This window comes from Misgurnus anguillicaudatus, chromosome 21 (assembly GCF_027580225.2).
Source record: "Misgurnus anguillicaudatus chromosome 21, ASM2758022v2, whole genome shotgun sequence".
Taxonomy (NCBI): domain Eukaryota; kingdom Metazoa; phylum Chordata; class Actinopteri; order Cypriniformes; family Cobitidae; genus Misgurnus; species Misgurnus anguillicaudatus.
Genome location: NC_073357.2, coordinates 24018956 through 24043824, shown reverse-complemented (window position 1 = coordinate 24043824; position 24869 = coordinate 24018956). Strand labels below are relative to the sequence as shown.

The 24869-nt window shown below is 37.6% G+C and overlaps 1 protein-coding gene across 2 annotated transcripts in view; it reads right to left on the bottom strand.

The window, feature by feature from the left end:
- efnb3b (ephrin-B3b) overlaps positions 1–24869 on the bottom strand; it is a 92950-nt gene that overhangs the window by 32365 nt on the left and 35716 nt on the right. For both annotated transcript variants that reach the window (XM_055198163.2, XM_055198155.2), the window contains exon 2: positions 3201–3496. In XM_055198163.2, the coding sequence (XP_055054138.1) occupies positions 3201–3496 (296 nt within the window). The remainder of the gene's footprint in view (positions 1–3200; positions 3497–24869) is intronic.

The window sequence follows — 24869 nt, the reverse complement described above, 5'->3', positions numbered from 1 at the left end:
AATAAAGCAATAAGCCCCAAGAAGCAGTGGAATACCAGTGGATTTTATAACAGCTAAGGGGCGTTGTTAGGCACGATGCGAAGCGGAGTGCCTAAAACCCCCTTAGCTGTTATAAAATGCACTGTAACCCCACTGCTTTGCGGGGCTTATTGCTTTTATAAAAGGGTTACTTCATATGCATAGCAGGATTTCATAAAATGAAACACAATTAAGTTGTAATTATATCAGTACAAATATTACTCTTCCGCCAAACAAAGTAGTTCCACAAGTAGTTCAAGTGTGGCTGAAATAGAGCGCAGTTCACAAACAACACAGACGCAACAAAGACACAATGAAAATATGATTAAAGACTGTGGTGTTTATTTTCATAAATCAGTACGTAGCAACAGTGGCGCAGTGATACTAATGTAATGCAGTCTGAACCGTGGGTTTACGGGTGGATATTTATTCACGGCTTAAAACGCGTTTCAACCAATCAGAATGATGAACCAAAACTGCCCGTTTTATAATAAACCTTTGGTGTCTCCAGAGTACGTATGTGAAGTTTTAGCTCAAAATACCATATAGATTATTTATTATAACATGTTAAAATTGCCACTTTGTAGGCGTGCAACTTTTTTAAATGCAAATGAGCTGATCTCTGCACTAAATGGCAGTGCTGTGGTTGGATAGTGCAGATAAAGGGGCGGTATTATCCCCTTCTGACATCACAAGGGGAGACAAAAAGTTACTGGGTTGCTCTTTTTCACGTTTTCTAGGTTGATAGAAGCACTGGGGACCCAATTATAACACTTGAACATGGAAAAAGTCAGATTTTCATGATACGTCCCATTTAAATAAGATACTAAATTGAACTTTTTAATAAATTACAGACTGGCAACTGATTCTTGTGACGCTTGGGGACTGGGGAAGGGGAATGGAATATACAGTTTGTACAGTATTAAAACCATTGCGTCTATGGAATGGCCCCAGTAAACCATAAGTGTGTGTGTGTGTGTGTGTGTATAAATGTAAACACTGTTACACACTGACCTACGGCCATCTTTATGACCTCTGTGATAATTAGACAACAATATTGGAGCAGCCATAATGATCTCTCTCTCTCTCTCTCTCTCTCTCTCTCTCTCTCTCTCTCTCTCTCTCTCTCTTTCTCTCTCTCTCTCTCTCTCTCTCTCTCTCTCATATTTCATGAATCAGTCTTGTTCCAGTTCATTTGAGCTACTCTGAATAAATTACCACATGTTAAGGTAGGTTAATTACTACCATTCTCCCTAAGGTGCAAGTCTCCAATGTGTACACATACCCTTATACACATACACACCCACACATGCTTTGACACATGAGCATGAAGATGTCAGAATCCATCACACACATAAGCAGTCAAATGTGCACTCTGTCAGAAAATCGAACATCAGCCGATCATCACAGAGGCTGTATGAATACACACAATCACACGCTGACGCACGCCGTGAGTACCATATATGCACACACATAAACGATACATTAAATGTTCAATAACTCATTTTCTGTCATTCTTCTGCTCTCTTCTGTCTCTTCTTTGTCGACAGATGTTTGTTGCTTTCTCTCCGTGCCGCAGTGCGCGCTTGAGCCTCTGACCTTGTGTTCGAAGCTTTCGATCGATTCGTCTGGTCTGTTGGAGCAATGATAAAGCCTCTGCATGTGTGTGTTAAGGTTTCACAAAGCACGGAAGAGAGCCGGATTCCACCTGCCATCCACGTATTTGCAAACTTGTTCGTTAACCCATTAAGGAGCCAGGTGAAGCTGAAGGAACTCACGGTTTGATTTTTATCATGGAGACGTGGTGTCTGTGAGACCTGCGACTGCTAATATTAGACTCATCACACCTTCACACACACTTATCACACTCTCAAACACACAATCTCTCTCTACATTCCATACTCAAGCACAAAAATATAACCTCAAGGTCATGAACGGCAACTACTTTTGAATGCATCTTGTTTTTAAAATACTGCTGATAAGATTCATCTTAATCTGTCAAGATAGGCACAGAATTTCACAACAAGTGAAGGACCGGAAAGAAAAACATTTAAACAACCATCTTGCCTGAAAATCTCTTGTCCAATCACAACGCTTTATCACCTTCTCAACCTTTATCTTTTTGACAAGAATGTGTTCCCACACTTATGATTAATGAATTTGTTTCCATTTTAAATAAATCGCTGTGACAAATTTAGATTTGTATGCCAGGTACCAATCCTTTATAATAAAAGGCATAGCTCACCCAAAAATTAATATTAATTTATGTTTTTACAAACCTGTATTATGTTTTGTTTTGTTTTGATAAAACTAAAGTGATCATAGGCCCCATTGACTACCATAGTATTCTTTTTTTGTTACAAATATCTTCCTTTGTTTTCATCAGACAAACAAAGATGTTTATACAGGTTTGTGACAACATGAAAGTGAGTAAATGATGAACACTTTTTTATTTGTGGCCGAACTATTCCTTTAACGCAACATGAAATAAAAAAGTAATATTAGTATTATTTTGTTTTAAACCTTGTTGGTGTTATTGTTTTTGATTGGTCAGATGATAGATGATAAATGTATGTCACACTTTTGAAATTTTCAGAAATTTCCTGGTTATCCATGAATGTGGGAATGCTGGGAAAACATGCTAAATATGTGCGTATTGCGTGTTTTGAACGTGTTTGGGCATCGTTACCAAACATCCTGTGCTTTTAAATCTAATTTGAAAAGTGTTGATATCGACGAGCTTCCGTTTGTGTCGGCCCTCATTCCCTGCGCGCTACTGTGCGATGTTTAAAAAACAACCCCTAGTAACACGACCCAAAACGAGATGGTTCCATTTGATAAACTCACAATCAGCCAAATCCCGGTAGAAGATCATCACTTCATTGAGGAGCCACTAGCCCAAATTAAAAACAAACCCGAAATAACCCCCTTGGTGAAACACCATCATGCAATTCCTTCCCCTAGCGTGGAAAAACTGAATAAAATAATAAACAACTGAGGGCGGTGAATAAACATAATAAAAAGACTAGCATAATAAACACACATGCATTCGGACGTCTTTGGGTCTGTTTCAAACAAAACCTCTTTTTAGAAATGAAAAGTTGCTAGTCAAAATAATCAAATGTTTTACGTGTGCCAACAGGCCCACGTTGAGTCATAATGACACACATCTGAGCACTCACCGATGATGAAATAGTCCTGATTAGTTTTAAATTCATGGCCCCACAGGTTAGGCGAGTACTCCTGAAACTTGATGGTGAAACGCATATCGCTGTTGGGTTTATCACAGGTGAGCAGCAGGTTGGGGGCCCCGGTCACTTCACACCTGTCTGCCTGTTCCCGTGACGACACCAGGTAGAGTTTATAGTACTCGTATTCGGCAGGGGCCCGGGGGCCTGGGGGCTCCGAACCTGGGCAGATGAGGTCCAGACGGTCCCCGATCTGAGGGTAGAGGACATAACCCTTATCATCATTAAACCTGCGAAAAGAGAGAGAAAAACAGAGACATGAGAAACTTAAAATTCAGTTCAAATATTTTACATGAAATTTAAATGCAAACTTAATTATACAAAGTCTATTAAATTAATAATATTTCAGTATTCGATATAAGGATGACACCCAGAAAATGCAGAAAATAGCCAGACTATATATGAAGAGTATATATATATATATATATATATATATATATATATATATATATTAGAGATGCTCCGATCCTCATTTTTGGGGCCGATCACCGATTACCGATCACCAAAATCATGATCTGCCGATCGCCGATCAGTGCCGATCACAGAATGGCAGTGGAATGGGAATCTTTTATCTATAATCTAGCAGAGTTTGCACCATTTGTAGAAATGAAATTAACTATAAATTAGGTGTATTATTGTTTTAATAAGAGAATCAAATAAATAAGCACAACAAATATTTCTTCTTGCAAAGAGAAATGTAATATGCCTTTAAAAAGGTTTATGTCTGTTAAAAGTGATTAAAATAAAACACTTCACAGTCTTTACTGTATGAATTAAATATACACGCATTCGTATGAAGTACAACAGTTTTTCACTGATGAGCACAGAGTAATTTTATTGAGAGATGAATTAGGATACTGTAGCTTTAAGACGTGGGAGAGATCATTCTCTTCACGTGCACTGATGACAGGCTGCTGTGTATGCGTGCGGCGGGTGTCCGCAAACAAGAGCAGCTGTGAGGAAAATGGCAGTTTAAACCTTCAAAACTTTAAAACGAATGCAAGTAATAAACTTTCGGCATGAGGATGCAATTGTCCGCGATAGATATGTGTTGTATACGCTGATGTGAAGACGCATTGCGCTGAGGACCAGAGCGCGTCCTCGTAGTCCGCAAACAAGAGCAGCTGTGAGGAAAATGGATGTTTAAACCTTCAAAACTTTAAAACGAATGCAAGTAATAAACTTTAGGCACGAGGATGCAATTGTCCGCGATAGATATGTGTTGTATACGCTGTTTGATAGGGATGTGAAGACGCATCGCGCGTCCTCATAGAAAATACGCATATCTCTGTTAAAGGCAGAGAGGAAATCCAAATCTGCACGTCACACAGACATGAGCAATAGGTTACAAAATGCTCGCACTGTGTAAAATGGTCTCTTATTGCAGCCGTATCAGGAGCGCTATGATGACAAAAGTAAACAGAAAAATCGGCTCATGAGATCGGCAAATTTAGCGAGTGCCGATCGCGTCATTTAATGTCGTTATCGGCCGATTACGACCGTCGGGTCGCGGTCCTGTAGTTCGAGTGAAAACTACGAAAATTTGCTTTACGGCAGACCTACAATCCAATCAGAGCCAGCTTTGTTGCAGTATTTACGACAGTGGTAATGGACAATTACGCTTCTAACCTGTAGGGGGAGCAAAGAGCCAAAACTCTTTAGTGTTGCTTTAAAAAGTCAATTCTTCATTTTACGCAAAATCCAATATCCGCTGTGTTATTCTGTCATCTTTTCTACCTTTTTTCCAAACCATGACAAACGCCAGTACTGCTTCTCTGCAGAATGCAATAAATCTTCTTAACCAATCACAGTGCACCAGTACTCGCATTGTAAACAATAATAGCGGCGCTTTGAATACACACGAATCCTAGTTTTCCTCATCTACTTTGTACTTCGTCATCAACAAACAAACAAAAACAAAATAATACTTTTGATGACATTGATAAGCCTGTGGTGGTTTTCTGTGGTGTGGAAGAAACGTAAGCCATCAAAATCAAATAATTTACGTGAGAGGCACTCGGGAGGTTCTCCTGACAGCATCAAGCATCCCTCATGCTAACACATTGAGCCCAGGGGATCTTATGAAAAACTTTCCATTATTTTACTCAAAGTCAAAGAAAATCGTGCAGGACCATAACATTTTACAGCTGATCGCTGTCAAAAAAGTTCACCGACGACGTCGCAAGTATAACCGCAGCAATGACAGCGTTCTTAATATGACAAAGTAAGTGTTTTGGTTAATGCCATTAATGTTTATTTTTTTAATCAGTGTATACCACTAGTCAACTAAATGAATATAACATGGCAAAGATGAATGCACATTTATATACTGATTCAATAGATTTATAGCATTTGGAAAAAAATTTAACTTTTATTTTAAAACTTGAATAAAAACTTGATTTATTGCATTTTTCGGAGAAAAAAAACATCAGTTTTTATAATAAATCTTTGAAAATCAAATTATGGATTTAAATTTTTAATGTTATTATAACCTAAAGATGCTATATGAAAGTTTGTAACAGAAAATAGTGGTTTTCATCTTGTCACTTTCTTGTCACTACCGAAATAAGTCAAGATGGATTTTTATTTGCTTTTTGGAACCAAACTCTTCAAATATATATATATTTTAAGTTTCCTTAAAAATAAGTAGCCATTATTACAATGAATTACTGTTGTCCTTCTTCAAACAATCAATATTGTGGATGAAAAGAGATTCACAAAGTAGTTTTATATCTCTTTAATGAGACACCTGAGCTTGTTTGTGTTTCACAAAATTTGACACCTCCAGCCAATTTTATCTGGCATTGTATTGTGGAGAGAAGTGAAGAAGATTATGTGTGATACATTATTCTAATCTAGCCCTGACAGCCCTGAATTTTTAAAGTCGTAATTTCTGTTTTATAGATTTAACAAAGCAAATCGAAATCTTTCCAAGTACCTGGAACCTACTTAAGTACCCCCTGGGGTTTGCGCACCCCTGGTTTTGAATCACTGCAATAAATCACGTTTAGCTTCTCTACAGGTAAAAAAACTGATGCTTTTCGTTCGCGTTCATTCATCCGTCAACATCGTCTCTCTTCCTGTTTATTCAAGCATCTAATGAAAGTGCATTTCTCCGCTGTGTAATTTATTCAAAGGTGCCCAGACTTCAAGGTTTCGTGGGCTACATTTTTAGAAATATGATATTTTCTTCTTGTATCTTCAACAAGTGTCTCTAATGAGAATGAATGGGGTACCTCGTATATCCAAATCCCACCCCGGGCCTCTTGTTTCTAAAGGGAAACTGTGTCAGATCAAAGCAAATCAAAGGACGCGTCGAAAGCTTCCAGTTTCCAGGAGAATTCGGCTGTTGCAGAATCTCGGGGAGTTTCCTTTGAATTCTCTCTCTGTGTAAACAAATGACTAAACGACTCGCAGACGCTAATTACCATTTTATCATCATCTTTAAACAGCCAGCCACACCAACGGCCATTTATATGTAAACAAATTAAGGCACCCGGGCTTGTTTTTTTTTAAGGCTCTGTGTTTACATGTGAATAGAAATGCGTAAATAGTTTCACGTTTCATTAACAAATCGCGTCTTTTACCATAGCATGCTAACCTAAGGCAAGCAACATGTGAAATTGTGCATGAGGGAAAAGTTTATTTTGTGTATGTGTGTATGTGACATTCCTACGGAGGAAGTGTTTCTTGACCCTGTTACGCAGGTTCGGGAGGTTATCAGTAGCTCTTACAGTGAAGAGCACTAACACTCAACACACACTTCACTTGCTACAATTAGACTGACCGATACTTAACCCGCACATACAAGCACACAGATATAATATGCACATTTACCGCAAAAAATAAATAAAAAACACAGACACACACCGTTGCTAAAGTTTCTTTCTGCCAGGTAGACAATCAGTGTAAAGAATACACACAGGAAAACTCATGAACAAAAAGTTTCAAAACATCCTGCAGATGCAAAAGATGCCTTTGCATACACATGCTTTTTCTGTTAGGTAGATTTTTGTCTGTTGTCTAATGGCAGACACCGTCACAGAAGACTTGACATGGAGAATAGAAAGCAGAGGCACAGAAAGAAAGAGAGAGAGAGAGAGAGAGGTGTTGCGGATCAGGGGACAGAATGAAAGGGGTGAATGAGAGATAAAATAGCTTACAAAGCCGGGAGAAAAAGAGTAAACAGAGAACAACAATGACAAAAGGAAAAACAGGTGGAGAGAGAAAGAGAGTAAGAAAGCAAGGCATAGGATGCAGGAGATAATGGAGCCGCTTGTTCTGTGCTGGTCATGCTGTTGACATGGTCACCCACTGAACTCTCTGCTGAGAACCAGAGAGAAGTAAAAAAATACCCTCCTTTATCACCACATTCACACCTTTTCTTCCCAACCCTCCTCTCGTATGCCTCGGTGTCAGTTTTAGCCAAACTCAGAGCTGCATAACACGTTTACACGCAGTGTACACTGTGCCGTTGCTGTCATTATAATTAAAGAAGCATTTTATACAATCATTTATGCGGCTCATTTATTTTGAACTACAAGGTTTATAAATGTAGTTAAATTTATGCTACACGCTGTCTCAAATTCACATCTTGGTTATTTATAAGTTTAAAATATCCTATCACTTGTTAGAGTGGAGTTTTGTGCACAGAAATGTAAATCTGAAGACCACAGCTGCATTCTCAATACTGCCACAAGGGGTGCTATAACAAACGTCAGCGTAAACTCTTGTTGTATGACTACCTTTTCTCTTTCAATTCAATACAGTTAGTCATGGCGTCACAACATTTTACAACAAGCCATTTTCACACAGAGATTACGGAAAATGCGTCCAGGATTTGTCGTTTGATTTTGGTTCATTCACGCTGCCAATGATTTTCCGTAATCTGTGCATGCATTCACGTCAGTGGTGGCTGGCGAATTTAAAATATGTATTCGGAGTGTCATTCGTGTTTTCAAAATATGTGTTTGTTGCATAATGTGAACCATGAGCATCATGTGTCTTGTCAAAATAAGTGCCTGCTGCACACGTGTCGAAGCGGTTTATGATAAAAGAGACGCTCACGTTCACAAAATACTCGCAAGACACTCACTTAACAGTATGCACGTATGTTCACTTGACGCGCATAACACATATTTTGAAATGACGAACCACACACATGACGGACTACATACGAGTGATTCTCACAAAATCCAGATTTAGAAGAAGTCCAGCATCAGTTTTTTTTAAAAAGCCCTTGAAGCCTATTTTGCACGCGTAAGATTATGGTCTGAACTTACTATAACCATTATTTTTAGAGGATTTAAAAAAATATTTCCTATAGAATTATTTGCATTTTTTAAATTATCATTATAAAAAATTATTACCCCAACATGATATTACATTAAATATATGCATTTACAAACTCATGTTTCGGTAATGAGAACCAAAAAGTTGTCAAACTAAATTTCAACTTTTATCTGGAGAGAAAAAATAAGAACTGTTTAACTGCTAGCCATCTCAAGTGTCACAGTCAATTATGTCCCTTTCAACAATTTTTTTTTAAATGTTAGTTCATTGAGGGCTTAAGCAATGATTGAAAATTGTTGCGGAGGATGAGAAAATCTTTCTTGGACACGCTAATATCCCTTACTATTGTCTATACATTTACGAATGATCAACAAATACTACATGTATATAGTATAACATGCACTGAACTTTTTAATTTTTTTATTTTTTAATTATAAATATTTCCATGTCAAAGAACCCAAATCCAGTCATGGACACGTTGCGATAATGAAAAATTGCCCCCTTAAATGTGGAAAAAAACAAAATTGGTTTGTATGCTGTCATTTGAAATCATAGTACATAAAGAGATGTTTGTAACTGTATGCTTCTTATTTTGATACTCCTACTTTGCATTTTTTTTTATCAAAATGTTTCATGACACCTCATAAGTCTAATTTCGCGAGAATCATCCATACATCTTGTGACAAGCTTCGCATCGTGTTTCAGTCTTTTGTTCACACAGAACGCTTTTCGTGAATGTTACAGCAATGTTACTAGGTTCCCTATACAAGAGCGATCCCAGAACATTTACGAGACATGTTTGTGTTTACACAAAAGGTTCTCTGCCAATTTTATGGAAATCTTTTGGTATCAAAATGATGTGTGAATGGGATTACAGAAACGCAAGCAACAAACGTAACTATGTTCAGTAGGCGTACACTTGCAATGCATTGATTTACGTTATGCACACTGGCGTAAAATATGTTTCTGGCCCAGCAGTAATATTATACTTTTGTCAAATAACTTTTGTGCGCTAACAGCATTCTGCTTTGTTAACGTGACCCATTTTGTCCCTTGACTTACAAGTTCACAGTGCACGCGCTGTAAAACAAACGCCCCGAACGGGCCGCACAGCCTGTGCAATTACATATGTTTCGGCGCTGGACCACATTAGCCTCCGTGATTGAACAACTGTCAGATGGCAATGTCTAATGAGCAACTCAGGGTTAAGCAAGCGCTCGGCAGATAATTAGCGAACGTTTGCAGAACCTCGACAAAGAATTTTTGACCTGTGAGTCAAGCTTGAAAAACTGCGAAGGAAAAGGGGCGAGCATGAAAACGCAGACACAATGTCGGCAATGGGATTTTGGAATTAAAATGGGATGAAAATACCAGACTTATATAAACCGAGACACTTTGTGAAAGAGGCATGTGTGTGTTTGTGTTCACGAAGCCCAACAAAAGCTAAATGCACAAACATGGCAAGCGTTCAAAGGATAGATTAAAATGAAATTATATCTGTTTACTCTAAATATAAACATGATAATACACTCCTCCAGCCATTCCTTCTCATCCCAAACACTCATCATTCCTGTTTTCTCTCTCTCTCACTCTCCTTCGCTTTCTTTCCTCCTCTGCAACAAAGGTGGCATTCATGGTCACACATTGAAACAAGGAGTGGGGGATGGAAGGGGGGCAGAGGTGACAGGAGAGTGTGTGTGTGTGCCTCAGGCTCATTTATGAGGGCAGAAACATCATTTTGTCAAACTTTTGCCGACGCCCTTCCCTGACCCTGACAGCTCTTGAAAAGAGCCGAGTGTTAGTTTCACCCTGTGCCGCCTCCAACAGCATTGACCCTCGACTCCCCAGACCCGCCGCCTCCCCCTCGTCCACGCAGCCCCACCTTTTCTAGTCCACAAGCAGTCCCCCTCCTGTTCGTCAGTCTTGCATTACAAGGATTCCACACGAGAAACTCGAGCTGTGTCCAAAAACAAGCTCGGGGCACAGGTGCAGCTAGGTGGACCTTTGTGCATATGTGTGTGCGCATAAAAAGTGGAATGTCAGAAATTGCTGAGAATCCTTGATAGACTGAGGACGTGATACATGTGGAGGTTTGAACAGATCCTTGTTGCGAAAAAACATCTTACTGCATCAAGAAGTACAGTAATACCAAAAAGCAAAATTTTTTCATTGTCAAATAACTTCCTCCAACAAATTTTATCCTATTGGCCACAAAATCTTTGCACATTTAAGTATAACCTCTACATCTGTAAATCCTTCCAATGAAATCAATGACTTGCAATTTTCACTTCGTTTTAAGCTTTGATTCAATATCACTAAGCTGATTTTACCTTCAGCGTACATTGATCTAATGGATCAGTGCCATGGAGAGAGCCGTGGTCAGTCCAGCAGATCAGTGGTGGGCTGGAGATATCAAGACCTGTCAGCAAATCTCTCTCTTATATTGTCAGATGCAGATTAATACCAGGGTCTCCAGTGACCAGACTGAATAACACACTGTTGGTTAGACATTTACGCTCTTTCACACCTAGACTTTACAATCTACCAATCCAAAGTGACAATGTATCATAATTTATGAATGTATTGTAAAGTAGGACACAATGTATTATGAGGAAAAATAATTTTATCGAGGGGATGAGTTATGAGTTAAGAAACAATATCATGTAACAAAGTCATTTATGTAAGGAATAATTGACGACGGGCCGTTGAATTATATGAAAATAATGCACACCAAAGGTGGTTATGCCGTTACACCGGTCCGCGGGTGTGCATTATTTTCAAATAATTCAAAGGACCAGGGTCAATTATTCCTCTTATTACATGGTTACCACAAACATTGCTCTGTTGCCTATTTTTAAGACATTTTAAAGATTAGGTGTGCGGTTATTAAAAATTAATCAACACCCATGGAACATTTCTCAGGCAATCAGAATCAAGCATTCAACAGCCCCGTGGTATAATTGAAAGTAATGCACACCTACTTCGCTGCGAGCCTTATTACCACCTTGGGTTTGCATTTATTTTTAAATAATTTTAACGGCCTGTCGTATTATTCCTTACTTATACCACAGGGTTTATCGAAAAATAATGCATACCGGTAAAACATTTCTCAACCAATCAGAATAAAGCATTCAACAGCTCCGTGGTTAGGGATGCATACCGATTAATCGTGATTAATCTATAGCAGAATAAAAGTTTTTTGTTTACATCAGATATATGTGTGTGTGTGTGTGTGTGTGCGTGCGTGCGTGCGTGCATGCGTGTGTGAACTGTGTATAATAATTATGTATAGGGATGCACCGATATGGAAGTTTTGGACGATACCGATAACCGATAACTCTTTGAATTTGGGGGCCGATAACCGATATCTATAGGCCGATAAATATTCATATTATTTTCACAAAGAAAAACTCGCAGACCGCGGACATCTTGTCTTTGCGCTAGACTAGCATACTCTTCTTAAGCCCGCAACACGTGTCATCTTCGTGCTATGTCACAGAATAGAAAGCACCAATCAAAACTCCACATGGCCAGCAATGAGCAAGTGAAGTGATTCAACAAACCAAAATAATCCATCATTTATTGGCTTTCATTTATCAGCCTAATTTTGCTATCAGACCGATAACCGATAATATTAAAAATAAGCAGTTATCGGCCGATAACGATATATCGGCCGATATATCGTGCATCCCTAATTATGTATATATAAATATGCACACATGCATGTATAATTTTAAGAAAAAATATATATTTATATATTAAGTATTTATATAAAAAATAAATGATACATAAATATACAAATGTATAGACACATGTAAACATTTCTTAAATATATACATACATGTGTGTGCATTAATTTCTACAAAGTTATTATACACAGTTCACACACACACACACACACACACATATGATGTAAACAAAAACTTTTATGCTGTAGATTAATCGTAATTATACCACGGGGCTGTTGAATCCTTAATTCTGATTGGTTGAGAAATGTTCCATGGGTGTTGTTGATTATTTTTCAATAACCGCACACCTAACCTTTAAAAATAGGCACCAGAGCAATATTTTTGGTAACCGTGGTATAAGCGGAATAATTGACTCCGGTCCTTTGAATTATTTGAAAATAATGCAAACCCAAGGTGGTAATGCGGCGTCCTTGGGTGTGCATTATTTTCTTATAATTCAACGGCCCTTCTTCTTACTTAATTGTTATGCATCCTTGTGGTATAATAAATATTAGTGTCTTTTATCATATTGCTTAAAATTTATTTTAAGCAATAGGACATTTAAAGTTGTATATTAAAATAATTTTTCTATGAGACTTTTCATTGTACAAACACTGCAACACAGTCCTAAGTGGCTTATTGCTTTTATAGATTAGAGGCAAAAGGTGTGTGTGTGTGTGTGTGTGTTTTTACCAATAAAAGCCTAAATGAAATACAATGAAATGCAGCTCCTTTATTTACACTGTGTCTTTACCTGCATTTTCAGATCGATTATACAGCAAGCAACACAAAATCTGTCCCTATGCTTCCCAAACATTCAGTAGTCTGAGTTTGCCAGACCAAAACAGGACCTTTGCAACGTGGCAGAGATGTTTATTTAGAACAACCGCCCATGATGCCTTCGCAGTCCCTTCAGACGAAACAAATATTTAACCATCTTCAATTTTATCTAAATCAACACAAAAATGAATGCGTTCCACAAAAGTACACAACGAAACGAAAAGGGAGTCATGTTACGCTGATGTCCACAGACAATTACATCATGCAAAATGATATGTGATTGTTTACAGACACTGAACGATGGCTTTTGGGCACTATGTAAATGAGAAACGGACAGAGTCATTTTCCTGTCAAAGATAGATCTAGTGCGACAAACTGAATGTAAAACTTCTGGAAAATCCAACTTTTTTGGCATAGTCACAGTTAGGTCTATCAGCGCTGAGCACTGTGATTGTCTAACAGTAAATTGATGGCATGTGGCAAATTATCAGCATACAAACTCTGGAAATGAGGACAATGAAAACAGGTGAAAGATAAAAAGGGAGGAGAGAGAAAGGGGGAGAAAAATCTGCTGTAAGAAGAGAGAGAGAGAGAGAGAGAGAGAGAGAGAGAGAGCTGGAGGGACTGCTGGAATGTTTGTGGCGAGAACGGGCGTAATGGCTTCCATATGAACACTACTGACGAGAGAGAGAGAGAAAAAAGGGGTAAAATCGAGGAGAATCAGATAGAAAAACAAAGAGAAAGAATAAAAAATAAAGCAGAATGAATAGTTATCCATAAATACAAATTCTGTCAACATTTATTCACCTTCATATAGTTCACTGAGCAAATGTGACTTTCTTCTGTGGAACACAAAAAGAGAAATTCGGAAGATTGTGTTTGTTGCCCTTTGTCTTTTTATCACAATGAATATGGACTGAAGCTTTCAAGCATCAAAACAGAGGCAGACAACCACCATAAATGTATTATAGAAGAATGAACACGTATATTTAAATACTTCTAAAGTCATTCGACAGCTTTAAGTGAGAAACAGACTGAAATGTAAATCAATATTCACTGATAATAATCTCGCTAACAGTTAACAGTTCTGATCGGTTCATTGAGTCGGTAAGTTTCATTTGAACACCAGATCAGTCTGATTAATTAAAGGTGCAATGTGTAACTTTTAGAAGGATATCTTGACATAAATGCAAGTGGTGTATACCAAAGCATTTACGCGGATGGCCAACGTATGTTTTAAATTGCTTCCAATGAAAGCGCAGCGCTTTTCAAAAATGGCAGCAGCTGCCGTTTTTTTTTTTTTTGCATTGAATTTGAGCGCCTTGCGTTTTTTTCCATGCTCATCACTAAGTTCCCAGAGTTAAAATGTTTTTCAACTTTGGGTGAACGCTCAGCTCGTCAATGTCACTTCTCACTCTGCCGTCCAATCACAGTGGAGAAGGGGGCGGGACAAACATCACAACAAGCAACCAGTGCATCGTTCAACAACTGATAAACAAAGCAGAAGTATTATAGCAACCAAAGTGCTAAGCTGAAATAAAACACTGGCTATAGTCGGCGTCCGCCTGTCGCTTTCAGCTGTGATTAAGTGCTTTTGTGTACATGCCCCCTAAAGACCTTACATAATAAGCTGCATTGTTTTTATTACCTTAGAATGAGCCGTTTTTATCTACAAACACAGCAGGTCTCCTTACATGGAAGTCGCTGTCATGTTTCTACAGTAGCCCTAAATGAACAAACTGCTCTACAGAGCGTGTTTTGTCCCTACTTTTCTCGGACGACGACATGTTTGTCCTGTGGCAGCTAACGTAGCTTCGCATTGCGTTTCGAAATAGTGGTTGATTGCAATTCGCAATCTCACCACTAGAAACCTAAAAATGAAACCCATACTGTACCTTAAAGGTCACGTTCTTCCAGATCCCATTTTTTAAACCCTAGTTAGTGTGTAATGTTGCTATAATAGCATAAATAATACCTGAAAAATGAGAAAGCTCAAAGTTCACTGCCAGGCGATATATTTTCTTTAATAGAATTCGCCTTTCAAAGCCTAGCGAACGACGGTTTGAACTACAGCCCTCCACTTCCTGCTTCAATGATGTCAGTAAACAGTAAACTCCGCCCACAGGAATAGTCAGTCACCAACTTTTGCTCAAATGGCTCTGCTAAGCTAAGCTGCTGTCGAATCACAACACACTAAACATGCTACACAATGAGAACTCGATACGTATTTCTGAAGGAGGGACTTCATAGAACAAGGAAGACATCAGCACGTTTTGAGGACAGTGAAAACAGCGCTATACAGATAAGTAAATTGTGTGAAAAATACCATGTTTTTTTACATGTGAAACATCAACACATGTAGTGCTGCCTCACGATTAGTCACGACTAATCGTTTGCAAAATAAAAGTTTTTGTTTACATAATATATAGGGCCCTATAATTTCCGCGATCACGGAATCGCGGACGGAACCGCGGAATTGGCTAATTAACACGGAATCTAGTATAAACGCGGATTTTCGCGGAATTTTATATATTTTGAATAAAATTATGTTTTTGTGTGGGAGACGAACGTATGTCTGGGGGAAATGCATACGGGGGGAAGTAAATCTGGGCGACACGCCCCCTCCCGTCGTTTCAGACCTCCTCCAAAACACTGAAACCATGGCGAAGCGGCTCTCCACGACTCTGATTTCGTCAGCGAAAAAATGAAGAAATTCGACGCTAAGCACTTAGTTCCGAGCAGGTCTCACATGACTTTTATGTGACCGGAGAACTGTTAGTTTGGAAGTTTAGTCAACACTCTGTTCACGGTGAGCGCAAAGATACATGCACTCTCTCATCCATGTCTGTCTCACTGTACCTCTCTCATGTGCACGCGCTCACGCATCTGTCCAAAGTGCGAACACAAATCCTCATGTATTTGTTCAGTTTTATGCATTTCAAGCGAGCTGAGGCAAACTAACTATCCCTCGCATTTAAAATATAATCATCTGCATCATAGCGCCGCTCTCTGTCTCTCTTTCGCTCGCACGTGCAAAGAGCTGCATGCTCATGCTGTCCTAAGTCAGATCACTATCCTGTGTATGTTTGTAAAGTTATATGCATTTCAAGCGATTGTGTATAAAATATGGATCGCGTTCCGCTGGATTGTTGTGTTTAAGGCACTTCTGAAGGCACCACTGCGTTGACACCTTGTTGTAGCCTCCTGCAACAACACTAAAAAAAACCAATGCATTGAATTGAGTTGTGCGTGCACGCGCGCGTGTATGTGCGTGTGTAAATGCATCTTTTATAGTCATTAAGTAATCCTGTTATCCAGTTTTTCCCCTAAATCATTTACATTTTAATCATTAACATTAAAAGGCACACTCTTTTTATGACTAAAATAAAAGTAAAGGGTAAAAAATATAATTGCCAAAAATTAAAACGGATAAAACGGAATTTGCAAAAATTAAAACGGAGAAAACGGAATTTGGGAAAAAATAAAACGGAATTTGGGAAAAAATAAAACGGATTTTATAGGGCCCTAAATATATGTGTGTGTACTGTGTATAATAATTATGTATATATAAATGCACACACATACATGTAGAATTTTAAGAAAAAAATATATTCATATAATATTGATATTTATATATAATATAAATTATATATAAATATAAACATGTATATACACATGCAAATATTTCTTAATTAAATACATGCGTGTCTGTGTGTGTATTTAATTATTATACACAGTACACACACATATATTATGTAAACAAAAACTTTTATTCTGCAAACGATTAGTCGCGACTAATTGTGAGGCAGCACTAAACACATGTTATATTGTGCACTCTAAAAACACAATCAAAGCTTCAAAAACACAGAAAGAACGGGAGCTTTAAACAAATCATTCAGATTATTTTTGTGAAATGAATAAAACTGATCATGAATCTGCCCTTTTTTAAATTTTTTAACTCGTATGAATGAACCAATGAGTGCTTGAGCAGGTGCAATTTAAACTATAGCAGGCAACTTGCATTTACACAATTTAAATTTTTTATGATCCTTTACTGGTGTTTTTCATATGTTTTGAAGTTTAAATGCATCATTCTTATGGTGGTCTTTATAACTGGTCAAATTTAAATGTTCAACTCTCACCCCCTAAATGTGTTAGGATATCAATAAAAACACTCAAACGCTCAAAGCCTTTGAATATTTCCGAAATCACATATTTTTGCAATTACTGTACCATTTCTAAACGCACAACACACACAAAAGTTGCTTCTTAGAGGGTAACTTTGTTCCAGTTATTTCAGTCTCTTCTGATCCGAGTAACCATAAGCGGACTTGCTTCGTGTTGCTTCAGCCATTGTCTCAGTGTATGTTTTCTATTGTGCTTCATTCACATTGAAGCTTTCTTGCTTTGAAAGACATATTACAACTAAAACAGGAGTTTTAATCGAGTGGAGCATGCTCAAATAAGTCTATTGCTACCATAAGTATATATTATTAAACAATTATACATGCTAGCACAAAGTATCACATAATACGCAAATGTATTAAACTTCAAGCATATTGGTGGGGTGAGAGCATGAACTTTTAAAAGTTGAAAAATAAGGACCACCTTACTGCATTCCCCATTCATTATAATTACTTGAAAACGTGACCAGCACAGTTCCTTCTTCCTCTATGTGTTCCACATAAAACAACACAACTCCTTCTTTGTGTTATTCTAAATGATACTGAATAATGAAAGAAGTTCATTTCTGTGTCAACAGAAAAAACAAGAAAAATAACTGGATTAACTGGAAAAAGATGCAAATGACAGATAGGAAGTGTGAAAAGGAGTGTAAACACATAGCAGGTGAATAAAGAGAGTGTTTGGCACTGTGAAGGTAACTCTGTCCTTGTCACCACCGTTGTCCTGCCCTTTCCTGACAGTAGGGGGTCTGGAGCACTCCAGCAATAGTGTCATATGCCTCCCCGCTACACAATTTCAAACCAGACAGCCGAAAAGCGGGACTTTCCTATTGGATTTTATAACAAAATGATCGTTTCCACACTCTCTGAGTTCAGAGTTAATAACAGGTGAAATAAATGCTAATGAACCACCCCAAAAATCAAAATCCATCAGGACTGACATAAGAAAAAAGAGAGAACCGACACATGCTTTCTTTCATTTCATAGCCTCAGATCAGGCCTGTATATTTATGCAGCAGCCGTATGTCCTCAAAGCTCCCAGTTCACATATGTGTGCCTCTGTATGTGCACATGAATATAATTCACAGCATAATGCAGTTTAAGAGGTGAGCGTTCTTGCACGACACACACCGTATAGATGCAGATGAGTGAAGGTTTTTCTGAGAGTTAAATGAGTCTTTCAGCCCAGCTGGTGTGTGACCGCAGGTCTCCGTGTCAATGGGTGTGTTATTCTGCGTGAAATTAGTATGTGTGTGTGTTACTGTTAAATGAATGTGCGAATAATACAGAAGTGTGTGCGGAGCTCTGTTCCTCATGGGAGACGACTTCAGGTTAAACTCACTCTCTCAAACTTAACGGTCTGATTAGACGGAGTCACCGGGGGTCAGAGGTAGACAGACGGGACGCATATCGTGGGGCCCTATGGAGTCCTAGGTCAGACCCGGTACTGCCCTACTGTCCACCTCACAGAGTCCAGAGCATCCATGAGGCCTATAAACACCCCTTACAGGGGTCTCAGATGTCTTTGGGGCCTCAGGAAACTGTTACTCAGAGGTTCAGTTGACTGTGTGTGTGCAAAGATTATTGGCTACTATATACAATTAGGTAACAGGTATGAATTGGGCTGAGGACCACAAGAAACAGATTTTAAAATATTGAGAGTTCCTGAAAGACACATAAAACTATGTCCTTTTGGCTCTTAACCTACAAACATTTAACATCAGATTTTCTAGTTAACTACAGAGGAGTTTTACAGCCTGATTCAATGAAACTTTTTAAAGTCAATATGAAATGAAAAAAATATTACTTACACTTTTTTTATCAAGATATTATAAAATAATCTCTTTTTTTCACTGACATCACCTAAACTGTAAAAAAATGATAGTTGCATTACCTTAATAAATTACTTCAATTCAAGTGAAAAAAGGGAAAAAATGTAAGTTAAAAAGGGGACATTACATAAGACTTTTTTAAGATGTAAAAAATGTTTTTTGTTGTTGTTGGTGGTGTCCCCAGAGTGCGTATGTGAAGTTTTAGCTTAAAAAAACATATAGATATTTTATTATAGTATGTTAAAACTGCCACTTTGTAGGTGTGAGCAAAAATTTGCTGTTTTGGGTCCTTTTAAATGCAAATAAGCTGATCTCTGCACTAAATGGCAGGGTCATGGTTGGATAGTGCAAATTAAGGGGCAGTATTTACTATCCCCTTCTGACATCACAAGAGGAGCCACATTTCAATGACCTATTTTTTCACGTGTTTGCAGAGAATGGTTTACCAAAAGTAAGTTACTGGGTTGATCTTTTTTCAATTTTCTAGGTTGATAGGTGCACTGGGGACCCAATTACAGCACTTAAAGGATTAGTCAATTTTCTTAAAAAAAAATCCAGATAATTTACTCACCACCATGTCATCCAAAATGTTGATGTCTTTCTTTGTTCAGTAAAGAAATTTTTATTTTCAGGGAAACATTAAAGGATTTTTCTCATTTTAATGGACTTTAATGGACCCCAACACTTTAAAGTTTTAATGCAGTTTAAAATTGCAATTTCAACGCAGCTTCAGGGGACTCTAAACAATCCCAAACGAGGCATAAGGGTCTTATCTAGCGAAACGATTGTCATTTTTGACAAGAAAAATAAAAAATATGCACTTTTAAACAAAAACCTCTCGTCCATCTCCAGTCATGTGACGCGCCAGTGCGACCTCGCGCAATGCGTAATCACGTCGAAAAGTCACGGATTACGTATGCGAAACTACGCCCCAGTGTTTACAAGTGTGGAGAAAGAGAACCGTTCTGACGTTGTTGTATGTGGAATGATACTAATTAATGTCTTTGTGTCAGTTTATTGTTTTAAAATGGTCCGCAAATGTGCGTTTCATATATGAAACATGTGACCTTTCAACGGCATTACGCAATTACGTGAGGTTACGCTAGCACGTCACAGGACCAGGGATAGACGAGAAGTTGTAATTTAGAAGTGCATATTTTTTATTTTTCTTGTAAAAACGACAATCGTTTCGCTAGATAAGACCCTTGTGCCTCGTTTGGGATCGTTTAGAGTCCTTTGAAACTAAGTTGAAACTCTTACGTGTTGGTGTCCAGTAAGGTCCATTAAAATTAGAGATATCCTGGAATGTTTTACTCAAAAAACATAATTTCTTCTCGACTGAACAAAGAAAGAGATCAACATTTTGGATGACATGGTGGTGAGTAAATTATCTGGATTTTTTTAAGAAAAAATATCTAATCCTTTAAACATGGAAAAAGTCCAATTTTTATGATATGTCCCCTTTACATTTTTTTGGTGTACCCAACTGAAGTAATTTTTAAAAGTAGATCAAACTTTTATTTTAGATCACATAAGCTATTATAGGCACTTTTCCAGTTGTCAAATAGCTTTTCAGGCTATTCTCATGATCTTGTACATTTTTGTTTTGCTTCTTTAGATGTTTGTTGTTGTTTGAGAATCTTAAGTGCTACTAATGAACCACTGAAAACATTTAATGTTTTAAAACTGTACAGTGGTAAGAGGAAAAGTGTCTATGCTGGCACCATACATTGTCTCATCACTGTGTATTATAGTAATAAAGTACATAACCATAAAACTATGATAGCATACTGCTTAACTTTATGTGTACCCTTAAATTTGTGAGCTGTAAAGTCATACTGCTTTCAAAAATGTTTTTAAGGGTGGCTTAAGCAGCTTGCCAGGCTGGTCAAAGACTTGTTTCTGTAGTGTGCTTAATGTGTGGGGGTCTCTAAGCTCTGGTGTAACACGGCCGTGTGGCGTGCGGGCAAATTAGGGCCAGTGTGGAGTGATGACAGACTGCTATTCCACAACATGAGGCCTAGAGCTCCACTTTGCACTGAAAACAGACAAAAAAAATGCCTTCACAAATCAACTTCTCAAACCATTTTACCATCTGAAACAGATTTTTTGGTCTCCAGAATCTCATCCCTTTGCTTTCCGTATTTCACCTTTTTTGACTCCTTTAATTTCTGACATTTACTCTCTCTTTGTATATGATGGGTATGTGTCCCGGCTGCTAAGACCTGAGGAAATGCAGCTGTAGTAAAGTGGTGTCGCCGTGGCCACCTTGCATCACTAATAGGAAGGTTTAAAATACTTAGTAATATTATTTGAAAAAAACTGATTCAGCTGCATAAACATATACTAATTTTGGTTAATTTCCAATACTTATTTGATACAGCATATGAAAATAAAGTTAGTTATTAAACTTGCTTAATCAAACAGTCAATTCAAATTCAAGTAGTGTATATTACTTACAAAATAAACATTAGGACAGCAACATTCACCAAAACATTTTTCTTAGTAGGTTGCCTAAGAGAGTTGTCTAAACAAATAATTTCATATTAAACATTGCTGCTGATTCCCAGCATGCATTGCAGCATGAATAAATCATGCAATTAGCGTTCCACACTGATTGTTTTGTTATTTGCTGACTTTATTTATGCTGTTGTTTTTCATTGTTAGTTATTTGTTGTGCTGGGAGATTTGAACTAGTTAATAGTGTTTGTTTATTTATTGCAGGTCTATGCATTTATGTAAAACTACTTAATGTGATGCCTTTGCTTTGCAAAATGAGTTTAGCTTCATATAAAATGGGTCATATATGTAAGAAAATGAACATTTCTTGTATTGCTAAACGATTTGCTGACAAGAATTGCATTTAGTGAACAAAACAGACAAATACAAACAGGCAAAATACAATTGTTGAGGGAACTCGCATTTCAATGCATCATGTTGTTGTGATTTTACATTTGTTTAATGATTTCTTTTAACAGTGCAGGTTTTATCCAAATGTCCAAAACTTGCATCTAGCCAGTGCTTTTTTTGCATGCAAAAACAACACTACAGTTGAAAAGCCCTGTGGTAAAATAACCAGCTAGTCTTGCATAGCCTTTAGTACTGAAGGACTGGAAACCATGGCTGCTTTGAATGTCCAAGGACCGCACAAGAGACCATTTGACTGACTCGTAAAGCAACCAATCACATTTCGCTTTGTGTCGCATTAAGTTTAGGGTAAAGGTCTTCACAGGTCCAATAAGATCCAAAAACCCGAGGGTCTCTGGTAATGATGAATGTGTTTTTGCAGAAAAAACCTGGGACGAACCAAACTATCTTGCGTATGTGCATCAAGTCCTTTTTCAACCCCCAATTGATTGACAGACCTCTCAATCAATTTTTAATGCAAATTTTAGTGGTTTCCTTGATGTCGTCTTCAGATAACAAATTAAAAGAAATGGACTAAATTGGTTGGACTTGTAGACAATTTTCTTTGGTTTGTCTCGGGTCGGGTCTTTCTTTAAAAAAATGTTTACGCACGTCAGGTTTCTTCTTTGATCAAACGGCTTTGTGTTGTTTCCGGGCAGGCCGCTAAAGACCTCAACACACACGTTTTCCAGAAACTTTGTGTAATTCAACCAATCAGAGTACAACTTTGAATTCGTGGGCGTGCTGTCTGTCTGAGGCCAGCCAACAAGGGGTAAGACAGAGGGCAAGACTGTCTGTGAAAGTGTAACAGACAGATGAGCAACTACTGCTTCAGTCACTGCTACTTCCAGTCCTGACAGGATACAGATGTGTGTCATGATCCGAGTGTGTGTGTGCTTGTGTGAACACATCCCTGCTGTACTATAACCCACATTTATCTCATCTCTTGTTCAGCCCTGAAGGGCATCAACTCTTCAGCATGCAAAACTTTCATCTCACAACTCACACAGGGTCAAAGTCTCAAGCACTTTGCGACAAATTCCCGTCTCCCCAGCCAATTAGAAAGCGGCCTTTCAAGCAGCATTCTCAAGAGCACTTCCTGTCAGGGGGGAGATTGACAGCCAGAAGGATGATTGACAGGCCTCTGGTGGGAGATGACTCGCAGATTTTAGAGCTGTGCGGTAGTCCACAGACAAGATTGCAGCCCTTTCATTTGCATGAACGAGAGTCCGGATAAATAGAAGAGCGAATGAATTTGAAAGTGAAGAACCTCAGTGGGGAAAAGGCACATTTTCGAGAATGTGGCGATGTGTAAACCGCTAGATCCCCACGAGGGCAATACCACGACAACCACTTTATACACACACTCACCGAAAGAAAACAGCAACTCGAACCCACAACTACATTGTTACCGTCAGGAAGCCTTCCGTACGCACAGGCATTCGGAAAAGATTCAGCAAATCCCAGATGATTATGATAATTAAATATGAAAGGATTTAAAAATACCACGTCTCTCTCCTTTGTGTTGTGAAATCCTAAAGAGACCATTCACAAAAAAAAAGAGTGAACATGAAAAGAGTAGGGAAAATATAAAAATTCCCCATTGTCTTTTTCCTGAATTTCTTTCTTTCAACGCTTCCCACTCCTCATCTCCTCTAGGGGAAGCACTGATCATTATTCCTTTCGAAGTATCGCAGTATGAAAGTTCCCATCAACTTGCTGACTAGGTTAACAGATTGGGTGAGAAAGAGATGGGATGGGGGGGAGGTGTTTGGGCAAGAAAATAACAGACATTTACTGTCAAAAACAGGATATATGCAGGATTTCCATCAAGAAGCAGAACCAATCCTAAAAATCCACATGGGTTTATACAAAAATCCCCTGAGCAGGATTCACACACATTTTCAACAATGAATTTCCATGACTCTTTAAGTCATTCATATTTAAAGGTGACTTAAAAACATTTCATACAGATAACTGGTAGCTGATGATGCATTTTAAAGCAGAACAAAACTACAAAAAAAATTTTTACTCTGTATTCACTGTAAAAATGTACCTTTACTTCATTATTTAATAAAAAATAATTAGCATAATTAAAATAAAAAAATAAATAAAAAGAATTTAACTTAGGAGGCTTTCCAGGGTCACTGTGAAAATATAAATATATATTCCTTAACCATCTTTAATTCCTAGGATTTTAATTCTTATTTAATTCATTAATAGGCATATTAAATTGAGAAATGTACTTACTTGTATTTTTACGGAATAATATCATGCTACTGAACATTCACATTTAGATTTTTTTATTATGGCAAAATACTTAGGAATATTACACGTTCCTAAAAGCTTTTGACAAAGAATGACAAAGGACTTTTATTCTTATTTAATTTATGAATAGTCATAATAAATTGTGTAATTTACTTGTATTTTTACGGAATAATATCACGCTACTGAACATTCCCATTTGGATTTTTTTTAATTATGACAAAAATACTTAGGAAAATTACACATGTTCCTAAAAGTTTTTACAAAGAATGACAAAGGACTATTATTCTTATTTAATTTATGAAAAGTCATAATAAATTGTGTAATTTACTTGTATTTTTACGGAATAATATCACGCTACTGAACATTCCCATTTGGATTTTTTTAATTATGACAAAAAATATTTAGGAATATTACACATGTTCCTAAAAGCTTTTGACAAAGAATGACAAAGGACTTTTATTCTTATTTAACTTATGAATAGTCATAATAAATTGTGTAATTTTTACGGAATAATATCATGCTACTGAACATTCCCATTTGGATTTTTTTTAATTATGTCAAAAAATACTCAGGAATTTTGCACATGTTCCTAAAATAGTTCAACAAAGAATG